At 43.2% G+C, this 24,135-nt stretch overlaps 1 protein-coding gene across 1 annotated transcript in view; it reads right to left on the reverse strand.

Annotated features, from left to right (window-relative positions):
* The window catches only part of C3H18orf54 (chromosome 3 C18orf54 homolog), a 51,771-nt gene that overhangs the window by 10,803 nt on the left and 16,833 nt on the right, over positions 1–24,135 (reverse strand). The window contains exons 6-9 of the mRNA XM_038744190.1: positions 8,527–8,763; positions 5,345–5,551; positions 3,338–3,571; positions 1,989–2,142 (exon numbers count right to left, since the gene is read on the reverse strand). Coding sequence (XP_038600118.1) covers positions 1,989–2,142; positions 3,338–3,571; positions 5,345–5,551; positions 8,527–8,763 — 832 coding nt within the window. The remainder of the gene's footprint in view (positions 1–1,988; positions 2,143–3,337; positions 3,572–5,344; positions 5,552–8,526; positions 8,764–24,135) is intronic.

Here is a 24,135-nt window from a genome sequence, read left to right on the forward strand (position 1 = left end):
AGGTTTCGAGGAGTGGGGAAACATGGACTGAATGTTTTTTAGGAAAATGATCTGGACAGCAGAGTGAAGAATGGATTGGAGTGGGGAGAGACAGGAGGCAGGGAGATTGGCAAGGAGGCTGATGCAGAAATAAAGACAGAATAGAACAAGTGCTTGGATTTATGTGGTAGCAGTTTGAGTGGAGAGGACAGGGTGGATTTCAGCGATGTTGTGAAGGTTGAACCAACAGGATGTGGTGACAGACTGAATATGTGGGTTGAATCAGAGAGATGACTCAAGGATAATGCCAAGGTTATGGGCTTGTGAGACAGAGAGGATAGGGGTGTTGTGTAAAGTGACAGAAAAATCAGGGGGAGGGAAGGGTTTAGGTGGGAAGATAAGGAGTTCTGTTTTGGATATGTTAATTTGAGGTGTTGGTCCCTTTGGCATTACCTCAGTCATCTCTCTCATTCAACCCACAACCAAATCCAGTCAGTTTTTCCTTCATAACAACACTAAAATCCATCCTTTCCTCTCCCTACAAACTGCTCAAAATGCTCGTCCAAGTGCTTACCCTGCCCTGCCTTGACGACTGCACAAGCCTCCTCACTGATCTCCCCGCCTCTTGCCTCTCCCCACTCCAGTCCATACTTCACTCTGCCACCCGGATCATTTTTCTACAAAAGCATTCAGTCCACATTTCGCCATTCCTCAAGAACCTCCAGGGGCTGCCCATCCACCTGTTAAAGCACTCGATCAGCTCACCTCCTACCTTGTCTTGTCTTATCATATGCTGTCGAGTCGTTTCCGACCCATAGCGATTCCACGGACACATCTCTCCCTGAACGCCCCACCTCCATCTGCAATCGTTCTGGTAGTGGATCCAAAGAGTTTTCTTGGTAAAAAATGCAGAAGCGGTTTACTATTGCCTCTTTCTGCCTTCGTACCTCACCTTGCTGATTTCTTACCCAGCCCGCACACTTCTCCCTTCTAAAGCCAGCCTCCTCAGTATATCTCAGTCTTGTGTATCTCAATCTTATCTATCTCACCACTGACCCCTTTCCCACATCCTGCCTCTGGCCTGGAACTCCCTTCCCCTTCATATCTGACAGACCACCACTCTTCCCACCTTCAAAGCCTGGGGAAGCAGCGTGACTTAGTGGCAAGAGCACAGGCTTGGGAGTCAGAGGATGTGGGTTCTAATCCTGGCTCTGCCATTTGTCTGCTGTGTGACCTTGGGCAAGTCACTGAACTTCTTTGTGCCTCAGTGACCTCATCGGTAAAACGGGAATTAAGACTGTGAGCCCCATGGGGGACAATCTGATTACCTTGTATCTACCCCAGCACTTAGAATAGTGCTTGTCACATAGAAAGCGCTTAACAAATACCATTATTATTATTATCATTAAAATCACATCTCCTCCAAGACGCCTTGCCCAACTTTAAGCCCTCATTTTTTCTACTCTCTCTCCCTTCTGTGTTTCTTATGCACTTGAAGCTGCACTCTTTGAGCACTTGATGTTTACCCAACACTCAGCCCCACAGCACTTATGTACATTCATTCATTGAATGGTATTTACTGAGCACTTACCGTGTGCAGAGCACTGTACTAAGCGCTTGAGAAGTAGAAATGGGCAACATATAGAGACAGTCCTTACCCAACAATGGGCTCACAGTCTAGAAGGAAGAGACAAACAACAGAACAAAACATGTAGACAGGTGTCAATAATTTTTTTTTCATATTATTGTCTGTCTTCCCCTCTAGATGGTAAGCTTGTAGTGGGCAGGGAAACTGTCTACCAATATGTGACTCTGTTGTACTGTACTCTCTCAAGTCCTTAGTACAGTGCTCTGCACACAGGAAAATGCACAATAAATATTACTGATTTATAAGTAGACCTTGAATGAAAATATAAATGAATCAGTCAACTACATAGAATGTGTGTTGCTCCATTCTGCATGAGTGGGTTTCTCATTTCATCCTCTCCACGGGGATATTTGTGTCTTACCTTTAAGATCGTAAAAGTACTGCCAGACGAGGTTGTCTGGAGACTGTATGAAGGTAGCATTCATGACTAGCTCTGCCAGATTTGGTGGAAGGTTCACAGCCTGATCCACTTCTTGTTTCTCGAATGTTCTAATGAAATTAACTCCACCTTGAGGCTAGACATATAAGAAAACACAAAATATTGACTATTTACTTTCCCTCTTTGAGTCACAAACGATGTAAAAACGTAAATAAATCTTGCACGGTTCAAAAGAGTTCCCAACTCTCAGGAAGCCCCCAGAAATTTAGTCTAGGCTTGTACTGCTATCACCCACTTATACTTGCTAATATCCTCCCAGCCCCACTTTTTTATGGTAGTTGTTAAGCACTTACTGTGTTCCATTCACTGTACTAAGTGCTGGGAGAGATACAAGCTAATCAGGTTGGATACAGTGCCTGTCCCACATGGGTCTCATAGCCTAAGTCCCCATTTTACAGATGAAGTAACTGAGGCACACAGAAGTGAAGTGGCTTGCCCAAGGTCATATAGCAGACAAGTGGCAGAGTCAGCGTTAGAACCCAGGTCCTTCTGAAACCCAGGGCCATGCTCTATCCATTAGGCCACACTGCTTCTCACGCTTGTTTTCAACCCCTCCCCAGAGAATGACAGCATATCTGCCACAGGCGAACATGAGCAGCCCGGCCAACCGAGCTCCATCGAAGTCATCATCATCATCATCAGTGGTATGTATTGGGCACTTACTGTGTGAAAAACACAGTGCTAAGCACTTGGGAGAGCACAATATAACAGAGTTGGTAGGAAAGATCCCTGCCCACAATGAGCTTAGAGTCTAGAGAATCAACAAAAAGGAATGGGAAATATATTCAGTGGGTTTTAAATCTGTTACTTGATTTGCCTTAGAGTTTCAGCCTGATTTCCTTTAGGACCGTTCTGATTTCTTTTTATTTAGGCCTTATTAAGGTCCTATCTTCTCCAAGAAGCCATCCCCAAAAAAGCCCTCTTTTCCCCAAGTCCCTCTCCATTTTGTGTTGTCTGCGCTTAGATCTGTTCCCTTCGGCCACTTGTTTTCACCCCACCCTCAGCCCCTCAGCACTTATGCACATAGACATAATTTATTTATTTATATGACTGTATTTCTCCCACTCTAGATTCTTAAGCTCACTGTGGGCAGGTAACATGTCCACCAACTCTGTTGTATCATGCTCTCCTGAGCACTTAATACAGTGCTCTGAACCCAGTAAGTACTCAATAAATACCATTGATTGATTCATTAATTGATTCTTTTAGGCCCCAGTGCTGACAGGATGAAGAACTTTACACTGTGACTTGTTCACAGCCAGGATACCAACCTTAAGGGATCTGGATGCTATGTCCTCTGGTGTGGAGAAAAACACGTCATCCACATCCAGGGTCTGCAGTTCATCATGTGTGGTAAAGAAGAGCAAGAATAAGCAGTCCTCCTTTCCCACATTCTTTAACCAGTGCAGAGTATTTCTGGGGAAGAAGATGACCTGGCCAGCGGTGACGTTGTATGTGGTGGCTATGTTGCCTCCTTCATCGACCACGCCGATCCAGGCGGAACCCTGAGGTGGGAAGCAGAAGACACCAACCAGATCAGGTCATCATCTTAAGAGCTGTCTTGAGGGTTTTCGTGGTTTTCAGTAGCATTTCTTCAATGAAAAATCTTGGCTTTCAAACCCGTGGTGTGACTGGGAAGCTGTCTAATCACGATGAAGAAACATTAATTATATGGTTTCCTTTTTTATGGTATTTGTTAAGAGCTTACTATGTGCCACACACTATACTAGGCACTGGATGGATCCATTTTAATCAGGTCGGACACCGTCCGTGACCCATATGGGGCTCACGGTCTGAATCCCCACTTTACAGATGAGGGAACCGAAGCTCAGAGAAGTTTAGTGACTTGCCCAAGTTCACACAACAGGCAAGTGGTGTGGAGTTGGATTAGAACTCAAGTCCTTCTGTCTCCCAGGCTTGTGCTCTATCCACTAGGCAATGCTGCTTCCTAAAACAAATACAGGCAGTGGCTCGGTTTTCCCTTCGGGCCCAGGAAAGTGCTTCTCTGAAGGCAGAGGGGAGAAGAGTTTCTTCTTCTGCCCTCCTGCCACCCCTAACCCTTACTTAGTCTGTGACCCCCCCCCATATGGGGCAGGAACTGAGTCCATCTGATTAGTGCTTGGCACATAGTAAGCACTGAACAAATACCATAAAGAAGAAGGACCAACCTGCCCGCTCTCCTGTATTTCTGAGTCCCTAGAGGTTTGCACAGCCACCAGAAGGGGAATGATACCACCAACATAGGTAGGTGCACATGAGAACTTAAGTGAAAATTTCTGGGCAGTCAGTCAGTCAATAGTATTTATTGAATGCTTACTATGTGCAGAGCACTGTACTAAGCACTTGAGAGAGAACAATATAACAATGTAACAAACACATTTCCTTCCCACAATGAGCTTACAGTCTAGAGGAGGAGACAGACATTGATATAAATAAATAAAATTACAGATATGTGCACAAGCGCTCAGGGACAGGGAGGGAGGATGAATAAAGGGACCAAGTCAAGGTGGTGCTGAAGGGAGTGGGAGAAGAGGAAGGGAGGGCTTAGGCAAGGAAGGCCTCTTGGAGGAGATGTGCCTTCAATAGGCTTTGAAGGTTGGGAAAGTAAATGTCTGTCAGATAAAAAGACGGAGGGCGTTGCAGGCCAGGGGCAGGATGTAGGCGAAAGGTCGGCAGCTAGATAGATGAGATCGAGGTACATTGAGGTTATCATAGAGGAGCAAAGTGCAGGCTGAGTTAAAGTAGGAGAGTAGATGCACATATATTCATAGCTATTCACTGTTCATGTCTGTGAATAACATCCATCTCCACATCCTCTTTAAAGCAAGAAAATCTTTACAACATGAAAACCAAAGAGTTCAAGATTTGGGGCTCATGACTGTCCCTCCCCAGGAGCCCCAGGGGACCTTTAGGAAACTAATTCAATCTTCCAGTGGCCAAATCTACTCGATTGGACATGATGCCGCAGGTCAGAGTAGCACATTTTAGCAGTTGCTTCAAGGGTCCCTGATCCTGTTTCAGTGACACTCCTTGAGAAGTGAATTAGCACGAACGGCAATGGTTCAGACAGCTCAAAATGCCGGAAGTGATTTGAGAAGGAAAGGTTCCGGCCGACGTCTGTGAAATTCATACCCAAAAGCTGCCGTGCTTAAACGCATCGCCAAATCCTGGGGTGTTGCCCTGGATTTTCGGAAAGTAGGTTTCTCCGCAACTGAAACAATACCCTGCAGCTATGTAAGAGGGCGGTTGGCAAGGGAAGGAAGGCAAACAGTCTATACCTGTAAGAGATAGCCATGCTCATTGGCATTGAAGTGCCAGTGCGGAGCCCGGAGCCCGTTGCTTTTGATTCTCAAGGTCCCAAAAGTCATGTGAGACTGCTGGCGGTTGAGGCTGTTCCCGAAGGCTTTCTCTTCCACACTGGAGTAGTCGCCAGCATTGTTCCTGAATCTGGCCCACTGGATAGCCCCACCTGGAAAGCTGAACACCTGGAATGCCGTCCACATTATCGGTCAGCAATGGGAAAGCCGTGAGGCTCCACTTACACTGAGAGGAAGGCTTGCCTGATCTAATGCTATAATATAATAATAATTATTATAGCATTCATTAAGCTCTTACTGTGTGCCAAGCACTGTACTAAGCACTGGGATAGATACAAGAAAATCAGGTCCCAGCTGGGGCTTACAGTCTAAATAGAAGGGAGAACCCCAAGGCCTAGTAGAGAGAGCCCAGGCCTGTGAGTCGGGAGGCCCTGGCTTCTAATCTCAGTTCCTACACTTGTCTGCTGTGCGAACTTGGGCGGATCATTTCACAAAGTAAAAACAACTGTGGCAAAAATGTTCATGTGAGTCAATGACCTCCATAACTGACCTGGAAGAGCAAGGGATCACCTATCTCGATATTCCATAGGATGATAATCAGTTACCTCATCTGTAAAATGGGGAGTAAGATAGACAGGCAGTGTGGCTCAGTGAAAGAGCACGGACTTTGGAGTCAGAGGTCATGGATTAAAATCCCGGCTCTGCCAATTGTCAGCTTTGTGACTTTGGGCAAGTCATTTAACTTCTCTGTGCCTCAGTTACCTTATCTGTAAAAATGGGGATTACGACTGTAAGCCCCCCATGGGACAACCTGATAACCTTGTAACCCCCCCAGTGCTTAGAACAGTGCTTTGCACATAGTAAGCACTGAATAAATAACATTTTTATTATTATTATTATTATTATGTGGGATATGGACTGTGCCCAAACTGATTAGCTTGCATCTATACCAGCTCTTAGTACAGACTGGCACATAGTAAGTGCATAACAAATACCATAAAAAAATCTAAAACAAGTATTAATCCCCATTTTTACTGATGAGGGAACTGAAGCCCAGAGAAGTGAAGTGAATTTTCCAAGGTCACACAGCAGATAAGTGGAAAAGCCAGGATTAGAACCAAGGTCCTTCTGACTCCTAGGTTCATGCTCTCTCCATTAGGCTACAGTAGTATTTACTGAGCGCTTACTGAGTGTAGAACACTGTACTAAGCCTCTAAGGGGGCACTGCACCGTGTGGTTAGATGTGATGAGCACAGATTTAGCAACCACCCAGCCCAACCACTGTTCCCCTCATGGCCCCTTTAAGGGGAAACTTGGGTCCAGCCCAGATGGGCTCATCTTCTCTCCCGCACTTGCTACTAGATAGCCAGGGAAGAGTCTATCACCTGGCCTCCAATCATCTTCCACTCCAGCCAGATGTGGTCTTAACCGGGAAGCAGTATGGCCTGAGGGAAGCAGCGTGGCCTACGGGAAGCAGTGTGGTCTAGTGGCAAGAGCACGGGCTTGGGAGTCAGAGGACGTGGGTTCTAATCCCGGAACCCTCCTCGCTCAATCTCTCATCCTATCCTGACTGGATTACTGCATCAGCCTCCTCTCTGATCTCCCATCCTCCTGTCTCTCCACACTTCAATCTATACTTCACGCTGCTGCCCGGATCGTCTTTGTGCAGAAACGCTCTGGGCATGTTACTCCCCTCCTCAAAAATCTCCAGTGGCTACCAGTCAACCTACGCATCAGTCAAAAACTCCTCACCCTGGGCTTCAAGGCTGTCCATCACCTCGCCCCCTCCTACCTCACCTCCATTCTCTCCTTCTCCAGCCTAGCCCGCACCCTCCGCTCCTCTGCTGTTAATCTCCTCACTGTGCCTCGTTTTCGCCTGTCCCGCTGTCGACCCCCGGCCCATGTCCTCCCCCTGGCCTGGAATGCCCTCCCTCTGCACATCTGCCAAGCTAGCTCTCTTCCTCCATTTAAAGCCCTACTGAGAGCTCACCTCCTCCAGGAGGCCTTCCCAGACTGAGCCCCCTCCTTCTTCTCCCCCTCCTTCCCTCCCCCTCCCCCTCCCTTACCTCCTTCCCCTCCCCGCAGCACCTGTATATATGTATATATGTTTGTACATATTTATTACTTTATTTATTTATTTTACTTGTACGTATTTATTCTATTTATTTTATTTTGTTAATATGTTTTGTTTTGTTGTCTGTCTCCCCCTTCTAGACTGTGAACCTGCTGTTGAGTAGGGACCGTACCTATATGGTGCCAACTTGTACTTCCCAAGCGCTTAGTACAGTGCTCTGCACACAGTAAGCACTCAATAAATATGCTTGAATGAATGAATGAATGAATGAATGAATGAACTTGTCTGTTGTGTGACCTTGGGCAAGTCATTTCACTTCTCTGCCTCAATTATCTCATCTGTAAAATGGGGATTAAGACTGGGGGCCCCAAATGGGACAGGGACTGTGTTCAACCTATCTTGTATCTACCCTAGTGCTTAGAACAGTGTTTGGCACATAGTAAACACTTAACAAATACTATTATTATTATTGTTATTAATAATAATGTTGAGACATTGCCTAGGAAGCAAGGCCCATCATTCATTCATTCAATCGTATTTATTGAGCGCTTACTGTGTGCAGAGCACTGTACTAAGCGCTTGGTAAGTACAAGTTGGCGACATATAGAGACGGTCCCTACGCAACAACGGGCTCACAGTCGAGAAGGCAACAGGCATCATTCATTCATTCATTCAATCGTATTTATTGAGCGCTTACTGTGTGCAGAGCACTGTACTAAGCGCTTGGGAAGTACAAGTTGGTGACATATAGAGACGGTCCCCACACGACAACGTGCTCACAGTCTAGAAGGCAACAGGCATCAGTGTACATAAACAGAATTATAGAAATATACACAAATGCTGTGGGGCTGGGAGAGGGGTAGAGCAAAGGGAGTGAGTCAGGGTGACGCGGAGGGAAGGTGGAGCTAAGGAAAAGGGGAGCTTAGTCTGAGAAGGCTGCTTGGAGGAGGCGAGCCACTGAGACCTCTTCTTCAGTTCCTTTTGTCATGAGTAAAGCAGCACCTCATCTCATTTTTCCAACTCTACTGAGTTCACAGAAGTCTTTCTTCACAACCCACACAGGTCTCACCTTAGATTTAGGAAGATGATTGAGAAACTGAAATTTCAGGTCGACCCTGTCTTTGTCTGAAGGAGCTGTCGGCGTTCTCTGAGGGCTCAATTCCCCCTTGGGAGACATACTTATTCCGGGCCTGGTGTTGCTGTTATAGACCAAAGACAGAATCAGCACTCCTGCTGCTGTGGTGACAGTGCCGGCCAAGAGACACACCAAGAAGAGGGTCAATAGAGACCACTGGGTCTTTGTTTCCTGTGAGAAATCGGAAGGGAATTATTTTCTGTTCTTGACCCAGTTTGAAAACGAGTTTCCTTCCTCATTGTTGGCTTTTCCTGCTCTTCATGGAGCAAAGCTTTCAAAACGACCTGCTGAAGCTTATGATGACTCTGCTCAGAATGACATTGTATCATTGCTTCAAAAATGTGCTAATCTGTTTGCCTTGAGCAACAAAAAAATCACTTAGCCAAGGCCCAAAAAACGGATTTCAAACAGATTTCATAATTATACAGTAAAAAATAGATCAACTGAGCCCATAGGTGGAGGGATGTCAATGATTGGACTCAATCAATCAATCGATAATATTTATTGAGCACTTACTATTTGCAGAGCACTGTAGTAAGCGCTTAGGGGAGTACACTCAATTAGTCAATCAGCGTTATTTATTGAGCACTTACTAGGTGCAGAGCATTATACCTAAGCATTTGGGAGAGAGCATAATACAAGAGAATTAACACAACCATTTCCTTCCCCTAACAAGCAACATAACAGAACTAGCAGAAAGTCTCCTTGCCCACAATGAGCTTATAGTCTAGAGGGTCTGGAAATCTGGATATTTGAACCAACTGGTCAGTTCAACCAATCAATCAATCAATGGTATTTATTGAGTGCTTACTATGTGCAGAGCACCATACTTAAAGCTTGGGAGAGTACAATATAACAGAACAGTGTTTTATTGCACCTGTGACCTGTGACCTCTGTGACCTCAGACAAAGCAACTCAATTTAGCTAATTAATCTGAGTTTATTGCATTATCATTATTATCTGAGCAAACTCCATTTTCGGTAAAAAAACCATACAGAAAACAGATGTTCAACAACTGGCTTTTTACCGTATTTTAGTCTCCTGGAACCAAACTGATTTTTCACATTCACTTTGAAAGTAAAAACAATTGCGGCAAAAATGTTCATGTGAGTCAATGACCTCCTTAACTGACAGGGAAAAGCCAGGGATCACCCTATCTTGATATTCTGTAGGATGTTTTTGCCCGCCTCAGGCCTGTGCACATAGAAGGATAACAACATAAAACTGGGAAGCATCATGGACTAGAAGAAAGAGTTCGGGCCTGGGAGCCAGAGGACCTGATTTCCCAACCCGGATCTGCTACTTTTTTCTTCTTTTTAATGGTCTTTGTTAAGAGCTTACCATATGCCAGGTATGTCACACGAAAGACAAGAGCACGAAAGACGAAAGACGAAAGAGAAGCAGCTTGGCTCAGTGGAAAGAGCACGGGCTTTGGAGTCAGAGGTCATGGGTTCGAATCCCAGCTCCACCACATGTCTGCTGTGTGACCTTGGGCAAGTCACTTAACTTCTCTGTGCCTCAGTTCCCTCATCTGTAAAATGGGGATTGACTGTGAGCCCCACGTGGGACAACCTGATCACGTTGTATCCCCCCCAGCGCTTAGAACAGTGCATTGCTCATAGTAAGCGCTTAATAAATGCCATTATTATTATTATTATTATGATTATTAAGTGGCAGGATTAGAACCCAGGTTCTTCTGACTCCTAGGTGAGTGTTCTATCCACTAGGCCATGCTGTTTCTCTGCTGCACGTCCTTGGGCAAGCCACTTGACTTCTCTGAGCTTCAGTTTCCTCATCTGTGAAATGGGGATCCAATATCTGTTCTCCCTCCCACTTAGACTGTGAGCCTCATGTGAGATAGGGTCTGTGCTCCACATGATTATCTTGCTCAGTGGAAGGATCCTGGGCTTTGGAGTCAGAGGTCATGGGTTCAAATCCCAGCTCTGCCACTAGTCAGCTGTGTGGCTTTGGGCAAGTCACTTCACTTCTCTGGGCCTCAGTATCCTCATCTGTAAAATGGGGATTAAAACTGCGGGCCCCCCGTGGGAAAACCTGATCATCTTGTAACCTCCCCAGCGCTTAGAACAGTGCTTTGCACATAGTAAGCCCTTAATAAATGCCATTATTATTATTATTATTATTATTATTATATCTCCCCCAGCATTTAGTACATTGCTTATAGTAAATGCTTAACAAATACCATTATTATTATTACCATTATTAATTATCCCTTTGAAGTTTTCTGTAAAGCATTTACCACGCTGCGGATTTGGGTCCTCGACACAATTCAAACTTCATTTTAAACACCACTTTAAACCCAGTTTGAGTCTGTTCCCTCCGACTCTATTTCCACTTCCCTTTTCTGAATTTTAAGCTGGCCATTGAAGAGCTCCTGGTTAAAAATGAGGTTTATATGAGTGTGTGATTCCCTGGAAGGATGCTTTATATTCATGGGCTCTATTCCATGCGACGTATACACTACAGCCCAGCCGTACTGAAATCTGATTTCAAATTACAAAAGACTTGAAGTGGTTAAAGTTCATCACTCATACTTCATTATGAGTGATACATCATTACTTCATACAATAACTGATCTAATTTTAACAGCTTTTGAAGCAAGATGAGATTTCATTCCAGGGATTTTCTGAGCAGTAACAAGGTTTGGGCTCTGTTATCTGGACTGAAAAGCTGCTTTGAGTCCAGTTTCTCAATGGAGTAGCTATTAAATATTGATAGGAAGCTGGTTTATTATCTTTCTTTGAATCACCCAGCTTATTTCTGAAAAGACATTCATGAGTCAGAACCTTAGCAGAAAAGTATTAAAAGGCATGAAACTAATACAAGCAGACCTGTAAGGTTTTAGTATTTGTCTAAAATGCCCATACTTAGAGAACTGAACAGAGAGAAATAAAATTCAGAGAGGAAAAAGAGGCAGAGAGAGAAGGAGGAAAGAAAAGGGAGATGGAGATCAGAGAGGATAAAGAGGACAGGGGAAGAAACAGAGGGACGAGGAGGCCAGAGCAGGGTGATGAAAATGATCCAAAACTCCAATCACTTTGGAAGAAACAGTTCAGCCACAGTGTTGAAGACAGTGACTGCAGTGGCTGCCTCTGCCCAATAATAATTAAATAATAATTATGGTATTTGCTAAGCGCTTACTACGTGCCAGGCACCGTACTAAACACTGAAGTAGATACCAGCAAATTGTTTTGGACATAGTCCCTGTCCCACGTGGGGCTCACAGTCTCAATCCCCATTTTACAGATGAATTGAGGCACAAAGAAGTGACTTGCCCAACATCAAAAAAGCAGACAAGTGACGGAGCAGAATTAGAACCCATGACCTTCTGATTCCAAGGCCTGTGCTCTATCCACTACACTATGCTGCTTCTCCTGGCATCCTCTTCAACACCCCTGCCTGACTTCACTTACTTGTTGCAATCTTTTACCACCCCATTCTTCCCCTGTCCAGACCCAATTTTCTGAGCAATAATGAAGCCTTTTCTCACCTTCCTTCTTCTCTCACACACTGATCCCCAGGACTTTGACATTCATTTAGACTTTCCTGACGATCGTCCAAGGGCCCACTTCTACCAGCGTTTAGGTATTTGTCTCCCCTGCCGGATTTTCAGCCCCTTGAGGGTAGGGATCACGTCTACTAATTCTAGTGTATTCGCCTAAGTGCTTAGTACAGTGCTCAGCACACAATAAGCACTCAATACATACCAATGATTATTTTAAAACTATTATCTTCAAGGTTTAACATGTACCTCCTTGTCTTGGTGTCCACTAGATTGTAAGACCTTTGAAGGCAGTAATCCTGTGAACTTTAGTTTACTCTCCCAAGCACATACTACAGTGCTTTAAACACTGCAAGCACTCAAAAATCACCACTGTTGACTGAAATGAGTATTCAATAAATGCTATTGATAGACTGACTATAAGCTCCTTGTGGCAAGGGAACATGTTTACCAACCCTATTGTGTTATATTCTCCCAAGCGCTTAATACAGTGCTCGGCACACATTAAGTGCCCAGTAAATATCATTGATTGATTGAAATAAATGTTCAATAAATGTCATTGATTGAGTTAATTGATTGTGGGATTTGGTTGACAACAGTTCTGTGTTCACCTTATCAACACACTCCATGATTTGGAAAGTTTCAGTCAGATCGGAGATGCAGTGAGGCCTAGTGGAGAGAGGACGGGCCTGGGAGTGAGCAGGACCTGGGTTCTAATCCCGGTTCTGCCAATTGCTTGCTGTGGGACCCTGGACAAGTGATTTAACTTCTCTGTGCCTCGTTTCCTCAACTGTAAAATGTGGATACCCATTCTCCCTCGTACTTAAGCTGTGAGCCCTAAGTGGGACAGGGACTGTATCCGACCTCATTTGTACCTACCCCAGTTCTTAGAACGGTATTTAGCACATAATAAGCACTCAACAAATACCATAAAAACCCCAAATGTCCCTTTCACCCTTTCTCTCTCCACATTGAAGAGTTTTAAATCTCTTCAGTCCATCCTCAAGCAAAAGCTCCATCTGGGCACTTATCTTGGTTGCCCTTCTCGTACCTTCTTCTTTACGTAAGATGTGGCAGCCGGAACTGCACGCAATATTCCAATGGCTTTGGCAATGCCCATAACATCACCATTTCATGAGGTGGGGCACGTAAGGAGAATGGAGGATAGCAGGGTACCCAAGCAGCCTCTGAATGGTGACGTGATGGGGGCACACGCAAGCAGAAGAGCAATCAATCATATTTATTGAGCACTTACTATGTGCAGACCACTGTACCTAATACAACAGAATTAGGATATATGGTCCATGCCCATAACGAGTTTCCAGGCTAGTGGGATATGACTAAATAAGTAATTAATAATGTATCATTTAAAGATATGTACATAAGTGCTGTGGGGTTGAGGGTGGGGCGAAGAAGAGCAGAATAAACCATTTAAAGACAATTTGATTCGAGACACCATTGTTTGAGAGACTAGCAAGGGGAAGGCAGTGATCACAAGAAGGATCGGTCTCTGTGAGCTAAGGCTTTGCAAAGACTGGGATATCAAGAGACCAACTGGAAAACAGAAACAGTCATTGTACAGGAGAAACCAATCTGAGCAGCAATCTCTTTGGGCACCTTATTTGAAAGGAAGTCTATTCAGCCACAAAACTCATTCACGGCTAAAGAGCTCCTCCACTTTAGAAACAAAGGATCACTGGGATAAGAGGCAAGTATGGCCTAGTGGATTGAGCACAGGCTTGGGAAGTCACTTATCTTCTCTGCACTTCAGTTTCTACTTCTGTAAAATGAAGATTAAATCTTTGTTCTCCCTCCCCCTTTGGACAATGATCTCCATTGAAATCAATGGACTGTGTCTGATCTGATTATCTTATATCTACCCCAGCTCTTGGCACATTGCTTAGCACATAGTAAGAACTTAATAAACACCATATTGGGTGTGTGTAGAGTGGTGAAATGTATTGTTTTGTTTTCTCTCCCCTTCCTGTTGATGTACAGCATTCGGTTGGCTTTTTCAGCTCCTGTCACACCTGTAGGATGGCTCAGTGGAAAGAGCACAGGCTTTGGAGTCAGAGGTCATGAGTTCAAATTCTGGCTCTGCCAATCGTCAGTTGTGTGACTTTGGACAAATCACTTAACTTCTCTGTGCCTCAATTACCTCATCTGTAAAATGGGGATTAAGACTGAGTGCCCACCGTGTGACAACCTGATCACCTTGTAATCTCCCCAGCGCTCAGAACAGTGCGTTGCACATAGTAAGCACTTAATAAATGCCATCATTATTATTAAAGCAATAATTTCAAACAGCATAAAGCATAGTTATTTTTAAATGCCTATGCCTAAACAGGAATCTGTTTTAAGATGCACACCCTTTGTTAAAGTCGACAAAAAATTCAATGGCTTCTATGTCAGCAAATAATAAGTACTTTTTTTACAAAATGGGAGATGCCATGCTTTTATCAATCTATCAATCGATCCTATTATTGAGTGCTTACTGCACACAGGGCACTGCACTAAGTGCTTGGGAGAGTGTAATATAACAGAGTTGATAGACACATTCCCTGCCACATTGACCTTACGATCTAGAGAGGGAGGCAGACGTTAATATAAATTAATAGATTATGGAGATGTCCATAAGCTGTGGGGCTGAAGGGCTGATGTGCATTCATTCTTTCAATCATATTTATTGAGCGCTTACTGTGTGCAGAGCACTGTACTAAGCGCTTGGAAAGTACAAGTTGGCAACATATAGAGACGGTCCCTACCCAACAATGGGCTCACAGTCTAGAATGATGTGTACCAATCATCCAGATTTACCCCTCTGTGTTTTGGTGTAAATTGCATGACCTAGTGGATAGAGCATGGGCTGGATTCTAGTCCCGGCTCCACCACCTGTCTACTGTGTGACCTTGGGGAAGTCACTTTAGCGCTCAGTACAGTGCTTTGCACACAGTAAGCACTCAGTAAGTACGATTGAATGAACTTCACTTCTCTGTGCCTCTGTTGTCTCATCTGCAAAATGGGGATTAAGACTGGGAGCCCCATGTGGGACACGGATTGTATCCAACCTGATTACCTACTATCTACCCCAGTGCTTAGAACAGTGCTTGGCACATAGCAAGTGCTTAACACGCACCATAAAAATTAAAGAAAAAAATGATTTACCCCAGTCAGGGAAGTGGGAAATCATTGTGGGTGTGATCATTAACCAGATCAGCCTCTTCCAGGCCCAACCAGGGAGGGACTTGCCATCCACCTTATTCATTCATTTATTCATTCATTCAATCCTATTTAGTAAGCACTTACTGTGTGCAGAGCACTGTATTAAGCGCTTGAGAAAGTACAACACAACAATAAACAGTGACATTCTCTTCCTACAACGAGCTCACAGTCTAGGGGATGGGGGAGACAGACATCAAAAGAAATAATTTAAATTACAGATATGCACATAATTGCTGTGGGGCTGGGAGTGGGGGGAAGAGCAAAGGGAGCAAGTCAGGTGACACAGAATGGAGTTGGAGAGGAGGAAAAGTGGGGCTTAGACAGGAAAGGCCTCTTGGAGATGTGCCTTCAATAAGGCTTTTAAGTCCGGGAGAGTTATTGTGAGGTCTGAGGAGAGAGAGCCTTCCAGCCCAGAGGTAGGACATGAAGGGGTTGGCAAGATCAAGGCTCAGTGAGAAGGATAGTACCAAAGGAGAGAAGAATGCAGGCTGGGTTGCAGAAGGAGAGAAATGAGGTGAGGTAGGAGGGGACAACTTGACGGAGTGCTTTAAAACTAATGGTGAGGAGTTTTTGTTTGATACAGATTTGGATGGGAAACTACAGGGGATTTTTGAGGAGGGGTGACATGCCCTGAATGTTACTGAACTATAAAAAAAAGAGTAAAGGTAAAAGCAATATCCTATTTCCCACTTCCAATTCTCTCCGCCCCCATAAAAGCTTACCTGCCCAGGGATAAGTGACTCCCTCCCATGAGGTGAAGCGTTTTGGGACAGGGTTTCTTGCATTTCAAAAGCTGAGTTTTCCATTGGAAAAAGAGGCAATCCAGTGCCAGAAAAAAAGAAAAGGCTCGAGGTGTGAAACTAAACTCAGAGAAGCCCTCTGCTAAGCTCAGAGGACCTAGTGGTTTTGTAGAGCAGCCAGATGAGGAAACAAAAGAAAAGGAAATGACTCTCTCTTTCAAGGCAACAGCTGGAGTGTTACAACTTTGGAAGAATTAGCAAATGAGAAGGCAGTAAGCAGGAAAGTCTTCTTTCTCAAATCCACATCGAAATGAACCAATTCCTTGGCTCCTCTCATCTAGACAAAAACTCAGAAGGAAGTAAGTGATACAGGCTATTTAAAGAAGACTGCATCAATAGGTTCTGCTGAGGATGGGCTGAGAGTGGTGAGTTCTGTCTTCAGCTCCGAATCGCAATCATAAACATTTATGAAGCATCTGCCTAACACAGTGTTTTGCCGGGTGCCATATTAAGCAAATGAGGCACCTTGCTTGCCCTCTGGTAAGCGCTCAATAAATATGATTGATGATAATCACACAATGTTGAAACACACGGAAACATTTTTAGTTTTGTAATGAGGCCGGGCAAATTGTCATAAGGCCACCGAGCCCCGTTCTCCTGAGAATGACTCACCTTCTCCCACTTCCCCACAATCGCAGGAAAAGGGGAAACAGACTCCCCTTGACTCCTAACATTGCTTTCACACCATCCAACTCCCTCCATCCTCATCTTGCATTCATTTATTCGATCGTATCTATTGAGCCCTTACTGTGTGCAGAGAACAGTACTAAACTCTTGGGAAAGTACAACAATAAACAGTGACATTTCCTGCCCACAATGAGCTTACAGTTAGAGGGGAGGAGACAAACATCAGTAAAAATAAATAAAATTACAGACATCAATGGAAGTGCTGTGGGGCTGGGAGTGGGGAAGAGCAAAGGGAGCAAGTCAGGACAACGCAGAAGGGAGTGGGAGGTAGGTGAAGCCTCACTTACTTGACATCTTCAAAAGCAAAGCTTACTCTAAGCAAGCTTTGCAGTGGAGGCAGGCATGGCTGCTTAGGAGACGGGGCTGGTGGAGGGATTAAGGAATTTGGACTCAGTCAAAAGCAGGAAATGAACAAATTGCATTTATGTCTAGGGGAAAATATAACCCATAATATGATGGTAAGAAGACATCAACATTTTTGAAGGATATGTTACTTGCACATCTGGAGAATGAATGAATTTATTTCACCTGTACATATTTATTCTATTTATTTTACTTCATTAATATGTTCTGTTTTGTTGTCTGTCTCCCCCTTCTAGACTGTAAGCCCACTGTAGGGTAGGGACCATCTCTCTATGTGGCCGACTTGTACTTCCCAAGCGCTTAGAAGAGTGCTCTGCACACAGTAAGCGCTCAATAAATACAATTGAATGAATGAATGAATGAATGAATGAATGAGGAAAACTGGGGCTTAATCTGGGAAGGCCTCTTGGAGGAGATATGCCACAAATAAAGTTTTGAAGCAGGGGATAGTGGTTGTCTGTTGGACATGAAGAGGGACTGGAGTGGGGAGAGGCAAGGGGTTGGAAGGTCAGAATGTAACACCATATTTTAAGAATTTGTTTGGAGTATAATTAAAATAGAGAAACCCAGTGATGAAATTTGAAGCCCAGAGCCGTGAGTGGCTAAGGGCCCCAAGAGAGTGGGGAGCCACTTGATTGGGAGGCAGGAGAGAGTCCAGGAAAGTCCCGTATATATGTATACATGTTTGTACATATTTGTTACTCTATTTATTTATTTATTTTACTTTGACATATCTAGTCTATTTTATTTTGTTAGTATGCTTGGTTTTGTTCTCTGTCTCCCCCTTTTAGACTGTGAGCCCACTGTTGGGTAGGGACTGTCTCTATATGTTGCCAACTTGTACTTCCCAAGCGCTTAGTACAGTGCTCTGCACACAGTAAGCGCTCAATAAATTCGATCGATTGATTGATTGATTGAAAGAAGGGCAGGTAGTTTGAGCCCAGGCTAGAATCTCCCCGTGTCTCCTCAGGGACAGCAGAGCTAGAGCAGCTAGCCCCCTCACTTGAGGGATGAGCAAGATTGGGAAGTCGCTCTGCTTTAGCGTGCTCTATCTTCCATGCAATGCACCCACAGCTGTCTTCTTTGCATACTGATTTTCACTGAATTTGATTTATATAGTTTTAGGCAGTTGGGTTCTCATTAAATGGGCCTTTTTCATGGCTTAAAGTCATTTCCTTTTAGCTCAGCTATGAACCACGAAAATTTAATTCTGGCAGTGAATTTTCTTGAAAAACTTTCAAGGAATCTAATGAATAAAGGTGCGAACTTCGTCCATATTAAGTACGAGCTGAGTGGATAATTCAAGGTGAACCATAATAAATCAATAGGGCTCTACTGAAATCTGAAGCAGAGCGTGCATATATCTCAATTTATTGCCACTCATTTTTAATTGTACAGGACAGTTGATTAGAATTCTGACCAACCTGTCCACCTGTTTAGGCCAGAATTTCCTCTCTCCATTATTTGATCTCATCCTGATATATTTGTACTACTATCTGTCAATAAAAAGTACCATAGCGGGAATCAAAGGACCTTGTGTTCTAATCCCAGCACTTCCATTTGTCTGCTGTGTGGCCTTGAGCAACTTAACTTCTCTGTGTCTCAGTTTCTTCATCTATAAAATAGGGATTTAAAACCTGTTCCCCCTCCCCCTTAGCCTTTGATCCCCATGTGGGACAGGAACTGTGCTGATTGGTGTAATCTCAATCTACCCCAACACTTAATACAGTGCCTGGCACATAGTAAGCAGCTAACAAATAGCAAAATTCTATTTTTACAGTGCTTCAGATGTGTAGGATTCACTTGGTGCCTTAGGACTGAGAATACTTTTGAGACGGACACAGACAATGGATGAATTTCCATTATTTAAGGTCTCTGAGCATTACATATTAATGCTTCTCCATTCATACTGTCTGCCTTGTCCATTGCCCACTCCAGCAGTTTCAGACTTAACTCCCTCCTCAAACCTTCTGTCCTCCAGACAATCTCTTGGCTCTAATGATCTTGCCGCATATTTCATAGATAAAACAGAAAGCATTAGGCATGCTCTCCATAAAATCTTGCCTGTGCCTCTCCTTGCCCACCCTCCTCCTACCTCCTTTTTGACTCTCCCATCCTTCCAAGCAGTATCTCAAGAGGAGATCTCCCATCTCCTCTCACAAACTACCCTCTCCACCTGCACTTCCAAACACACCTTATCAAAACACTTACTCCCTCCCATCTTCCCTCCCTGACAGCCGTCTTCAACCACTCACTCTCCCATGGCTTCTTCCCCACTACCTACAAACCTGCCGCCTACCTATCCCTTATCCTAAAAAACACCTCCATTGATCCTACAGCACCCTCCAGTTATCAATTAACCTGTCTCCCTCCTATCATTCCTTTCCAAATTCCTTGAGTAAATTGTCCTCACCTGCCTCCTCCACTTCCTCTCCTCCAATTCTTTGACCTCCCTTTGCAACCTGGCTTCTCCCCTCTTCACTTCACAAAACAGGTCCTCTGCCCTCTCTAAGGTCACTAATGACTTCCTTCTTTCCAAATCCAATGGCCTCTACCCCATCCTAATCCTCTTTTGATACTGTGGACCACTTCTTCTCCTGGAAATATTATCCAGCCTTGTGTTCACTGACACGATTCTCTTCCATTTCTCTTCCTATCTCTCTGGCCGCTCCTTCTCAGTGCCATTCTCCAGCTCTTCCCTCTACCTTCCACCCTCTAATTGTGGGAGTTTCTCAAAGCTCACTTGGGTCCCCTTTTAGTCTTAATCTACACAAACTCCCTTTGTTTTTGGTTAATGGTACTTGTTAAGTATTTACAATGTGCCAGATATGGCCCTAATCCCCCATGGGCCTCACAGTTCAAGTATTGGGGGGTGAATAGGGGTGACTTTGGGCAAGTCACTTAACTTCTCTGTGCCTCAGTTCCCTCATCTGTAAAATGGGGTTTAAGACTGTGAGCCACACGTGGGACAACTTGATTACCTTGTATCCCCCCCCAGCACTTAGAACAGTGCTTGGCACATAGTAAGCATTTAACAAATACCAACATTATTATTTAATCCTTATTTTTTCAGATTAAGTTACACAAATGACAAGTGGCAGAGTTGGGATTAGAATCCACGGTCCTCTGTTTCCCCAGACCATGCTCTTTCCACTATGATTCCCGAATCTATCTCTCTGGCTCTGACCTCTCTCCTCTGCAGTCTTGAATATCCTCCTGCCTTCGGTAATTCTCTACTTGGATATGCCACCACCACTTCAAATTTAACATGTCCAAAATACAACTCCTCATATTCCCACTTAAACCCTATCTTCCCCCTGACTTTCCCATTCCTGAAGACTACACCATGGCTCTCCCTGTCTCACAAGCACGTAACCATCACATTATCTTTGTCTTAATCCTCAGCCAACTCACATAGTCAATCTGCTACCAAATCCTGTTGGTTCTACCTTCACATCATCTCTAGGATTTGCCTTTTCCTCTCCATCTAAACTACTTACCATGCTGATCCACACCCTTACATTCTGCCTTCAATATTATGTCAGCATCCTCACTGTCCTCCCTGCCTCCTGGTTCTCCCAAGTTCCCACTTCACTATGATGCCCAGATCATTTTTCTTAAAATCCACTCAGTCCACATCTCCACATTCCTTAAAAGCTCCAAGCAGCTCTCACCCTCTTACCTTACCTCACTGACATCTTACTGCAATCTACCTCACACAATTCACTCCTCTAATGCAAACCTACTCACCACACCCCTATCTTGTCTATCTCACTATTGACCTCTTGCCCATGTCCTCCCTCTGGCCAAAACTCCCTTTCCCTTCATTTCTAAGTGACCACTACTCTCTCCCCCTTCAAAACCCTCCAAAAATCACTTCTCCTCCCAGAGGCCTTCCCTAAGTCATCATTTCCCCTTCTAGCTCTCCCTTTTGTGTCACCTATGCATTTGGAGCTGTACCCCTTAAGTATTTGCTATTCACCCCACTCTCAGTCCCACAGCTGGTATGTACATATCCCTTTACTCTTCCTTTTCCCTAATCTGTGATTTATTTTAATGCCTGCCGCCCCTTCTAGTCTTTAATCTGTTGTGTCTACCAACTCTTCCAAGTGCTTACAAAGCTCTGCACGCAATGAGCAACCAATAAATACCACTGAGTCACCTATTGACTGGCTAATTGGAGAGCCTCAGTAGCTTTCCATAAGAGTCTAGGAAAACTGGGATTGGGCTGGAAAAACAAAACAGTAAATATCTGCAGTTTGCTTTCTTTTATTTAGAATCTAGCTGAAATAGTTGAAACTTAGCAAAGACAGCCATCTCTTCACAATCAAGTTTGAAGCGGTTCTTTTCTGAATAACGGCCTTATGAATCTTAAAATCTTCATTCATTCATATTTATTGAATGCTTACAGTGTGCAGAGCACTGTACTAAGCACTTGGGAAGTACAATTCAGCAACAGAGACAATCCCTGCCCACAACAGGTTCACAGTCTTTGTACTACCTCTGTTTTTTTGTTTTGGCTTTTTTGGGACACAGGATTTTCTAGTTTCTGGTTACTTTTTGTTCCTTTTCCCAATCAAATTTAAAATTTCCATTTCGTGTTTTATGTTTAGAATTTTGTATGTTATTCTTCTGATTTGTTTTCTCATGAAAAAATTATCGACATAAAAGGATCAGATAGCAACAGATCAAGAACTCATACTACAATATTTTAAAATGACTGTGCACAATTAAATAAATGTAACTAGCACTAGCAGTACTTTTCATTTCTCTTCAAACTGAATATCTAGACTTTGTTGCCCAGATTATCTTTCTTGAAAGCTAAAAAAACCATGCTTGAAATATACATGGTCGTTCAAAGAAATAGAAAATTAGAAATAGAAAATTAGAAGCAGCATGGCCTGTGCTTTCTGGGAGTCAGAAATCCTGGGTTCTAATCCCACTCCCCCACTTGCCTGTGTGACCGTGAGCAAGTCATTTAATTTCTGTAAAATGGGAATTAAGACTGTGAGCCCCATCTGGGACATGGACTGTGTCCAACTGGATTGGCTTTTATCTATGTCAGCATTTAGAACAGTGCTTGGCACATAGTATGCACTTAATAAATACCATAAAAAAAATAGAAAAAACAACAATTCAAGAAATCAACCATTTCCTTTGGGAAGATCTGACAGTGTGGTGCCAAATTGAAGGTCCAATGAGAACTTGTACTGTGTAACTCTCTAACCAGCTATGAGACCGGGACTGTAAGCTCATTGTGGGCAGGGAATGTATCTGTTTATTGTTATATGTACCCTGCCAAGCGCTTAGTACAGTGCTCTGCACTCAGTAAGTGCTCAATAAATGTGATTAAATGAATGAATGACTGAATGAATGAAAGGTGTGAAAGACGGGCATTTAGCAGGATACCCAAGCAGCTGGTGTTCATTCATTCAATCGCATTTATTGTTCAATAAACTGAAGGGTGATAAACAAGAATATTAGAAACATTTAACAATGAAACAGTCTCAAATGCAGCATAAACTTTCTATTAGAGAACTGCAGCAGAACCCCTCAGATGTATCTGCTTTGCAGCAACAAAATAGGACAGCACCTTAGAGAGGAAACTTCAAGATGATCATGAATCTAAAGGATGTTCAGAATCTAAAAGAGTGGTCAGGCAGTGCAAATAGCGAACATAACTGAGGATTAAAGGATGAGTTTTAAAGTGAAGTGAGGAGGGGGCTGTCAATCCCATGGATCTTTTCAGTCACACCCACCCACAGGGTATAATCTTAACATCAAGTAGGTGTAATATTCAAAGGCAGCTATATCTGTGATGACTTAATTACTCAGCCCCTACATTCGATCAATCAGTCAATCAATCAATGCTTTCTATTGAGCACTTTGTACTAAGCACTAGAAAGAGTACAATAAAATGGGGATTAATGTTTTAGATTCTCTTTGACCTACTTGTTGTCTCCGCTTTCCAAAATAGAACACTTGAACAGAATTGTTTTATTGGTAATTCATTCCCTTTTCTCATAGAAATAATAACACTTGTTCAAATGTATTTTAAAAAGGGGTTGCTGTGAAAATAATCTTTCATATATTTTCACTAAGATGTGTTCTTTTACTGTTGGAAAGATGAAATCAGGACCCCAAATTAGGTCATTTCTGTTCTGCTGCAGAAATTCTCCACCATGGTTAGGAAGTTCTGTTTCACAGTCAATTTGATTTTTCAAATGAATAAACACACTTTTAAAGACATTTTAAAAACATTTTAAAAACACTTTAATTTAAAAGTAGTCATTCATAAATATATTGAAAAAAGGCGATTTGTTAGGGTTTTCTTTTTCCCTTATCTTCACACTGAGTTTTTTTTATCCTACTTGCTGCTGGAATCCTCAACTAGACCTCTCAGACGGGACAAATGGTGCAAAGCCCTTTATTAAAAAAATACAAAATATACAATGAACCAGTATTACCAATTGAAAATACAACATACATACTGAGCTAAAGGAAAACTGTTCTCACTTGCCCCTCCAGCTTCAAAATTAATGATATAATTTTTATTTTTAAGTAGCAATGAAGAACATCCCATTTATAAAAGTATTACTTTTTCCTGCCCGACTTCCTGACTTCGTTGTTCTACTTAAATTCTTAATTTCAGTTTTGGGTTAATAAATAGATTACCTCAGGTTCTCAACTCTGAAGGAATGTCCACATCCATGAATTCCTTTTCAAAAAGAGATTGTTACAAAAATTCAGGGAATTGCGCTTTTATTATCTGATGATAAATCTCTTTATGTTCATAATGTTCTGAATTTACCCAGAGGAATGTTTTAATCTAATCTTATGGTTGTACATATTTATTACTCTATTTATTTATTTATTTTACTTGTACATTTCTATCCTATTTATTTTATTTTGTTGGTATGTTTGGTTCTGTTCTCTGTCTCCCCCTTTTAG

This window comes from Tachyglossus aculeatus, chromosome 3, assembly GCF_015852505.1.
Source record: "Tachyglossus aculeatus isolate mTacAcu1 chromosome 3, mTacAcu1.pri, whole genome shotgun sequence".
Lineage (NCBI taxonomy): Eukaryota > Metazoa > Chordata > Mammalia > Monotremata > Tachyglossidae > Tachyglossus > Tachyglossus aculeatus.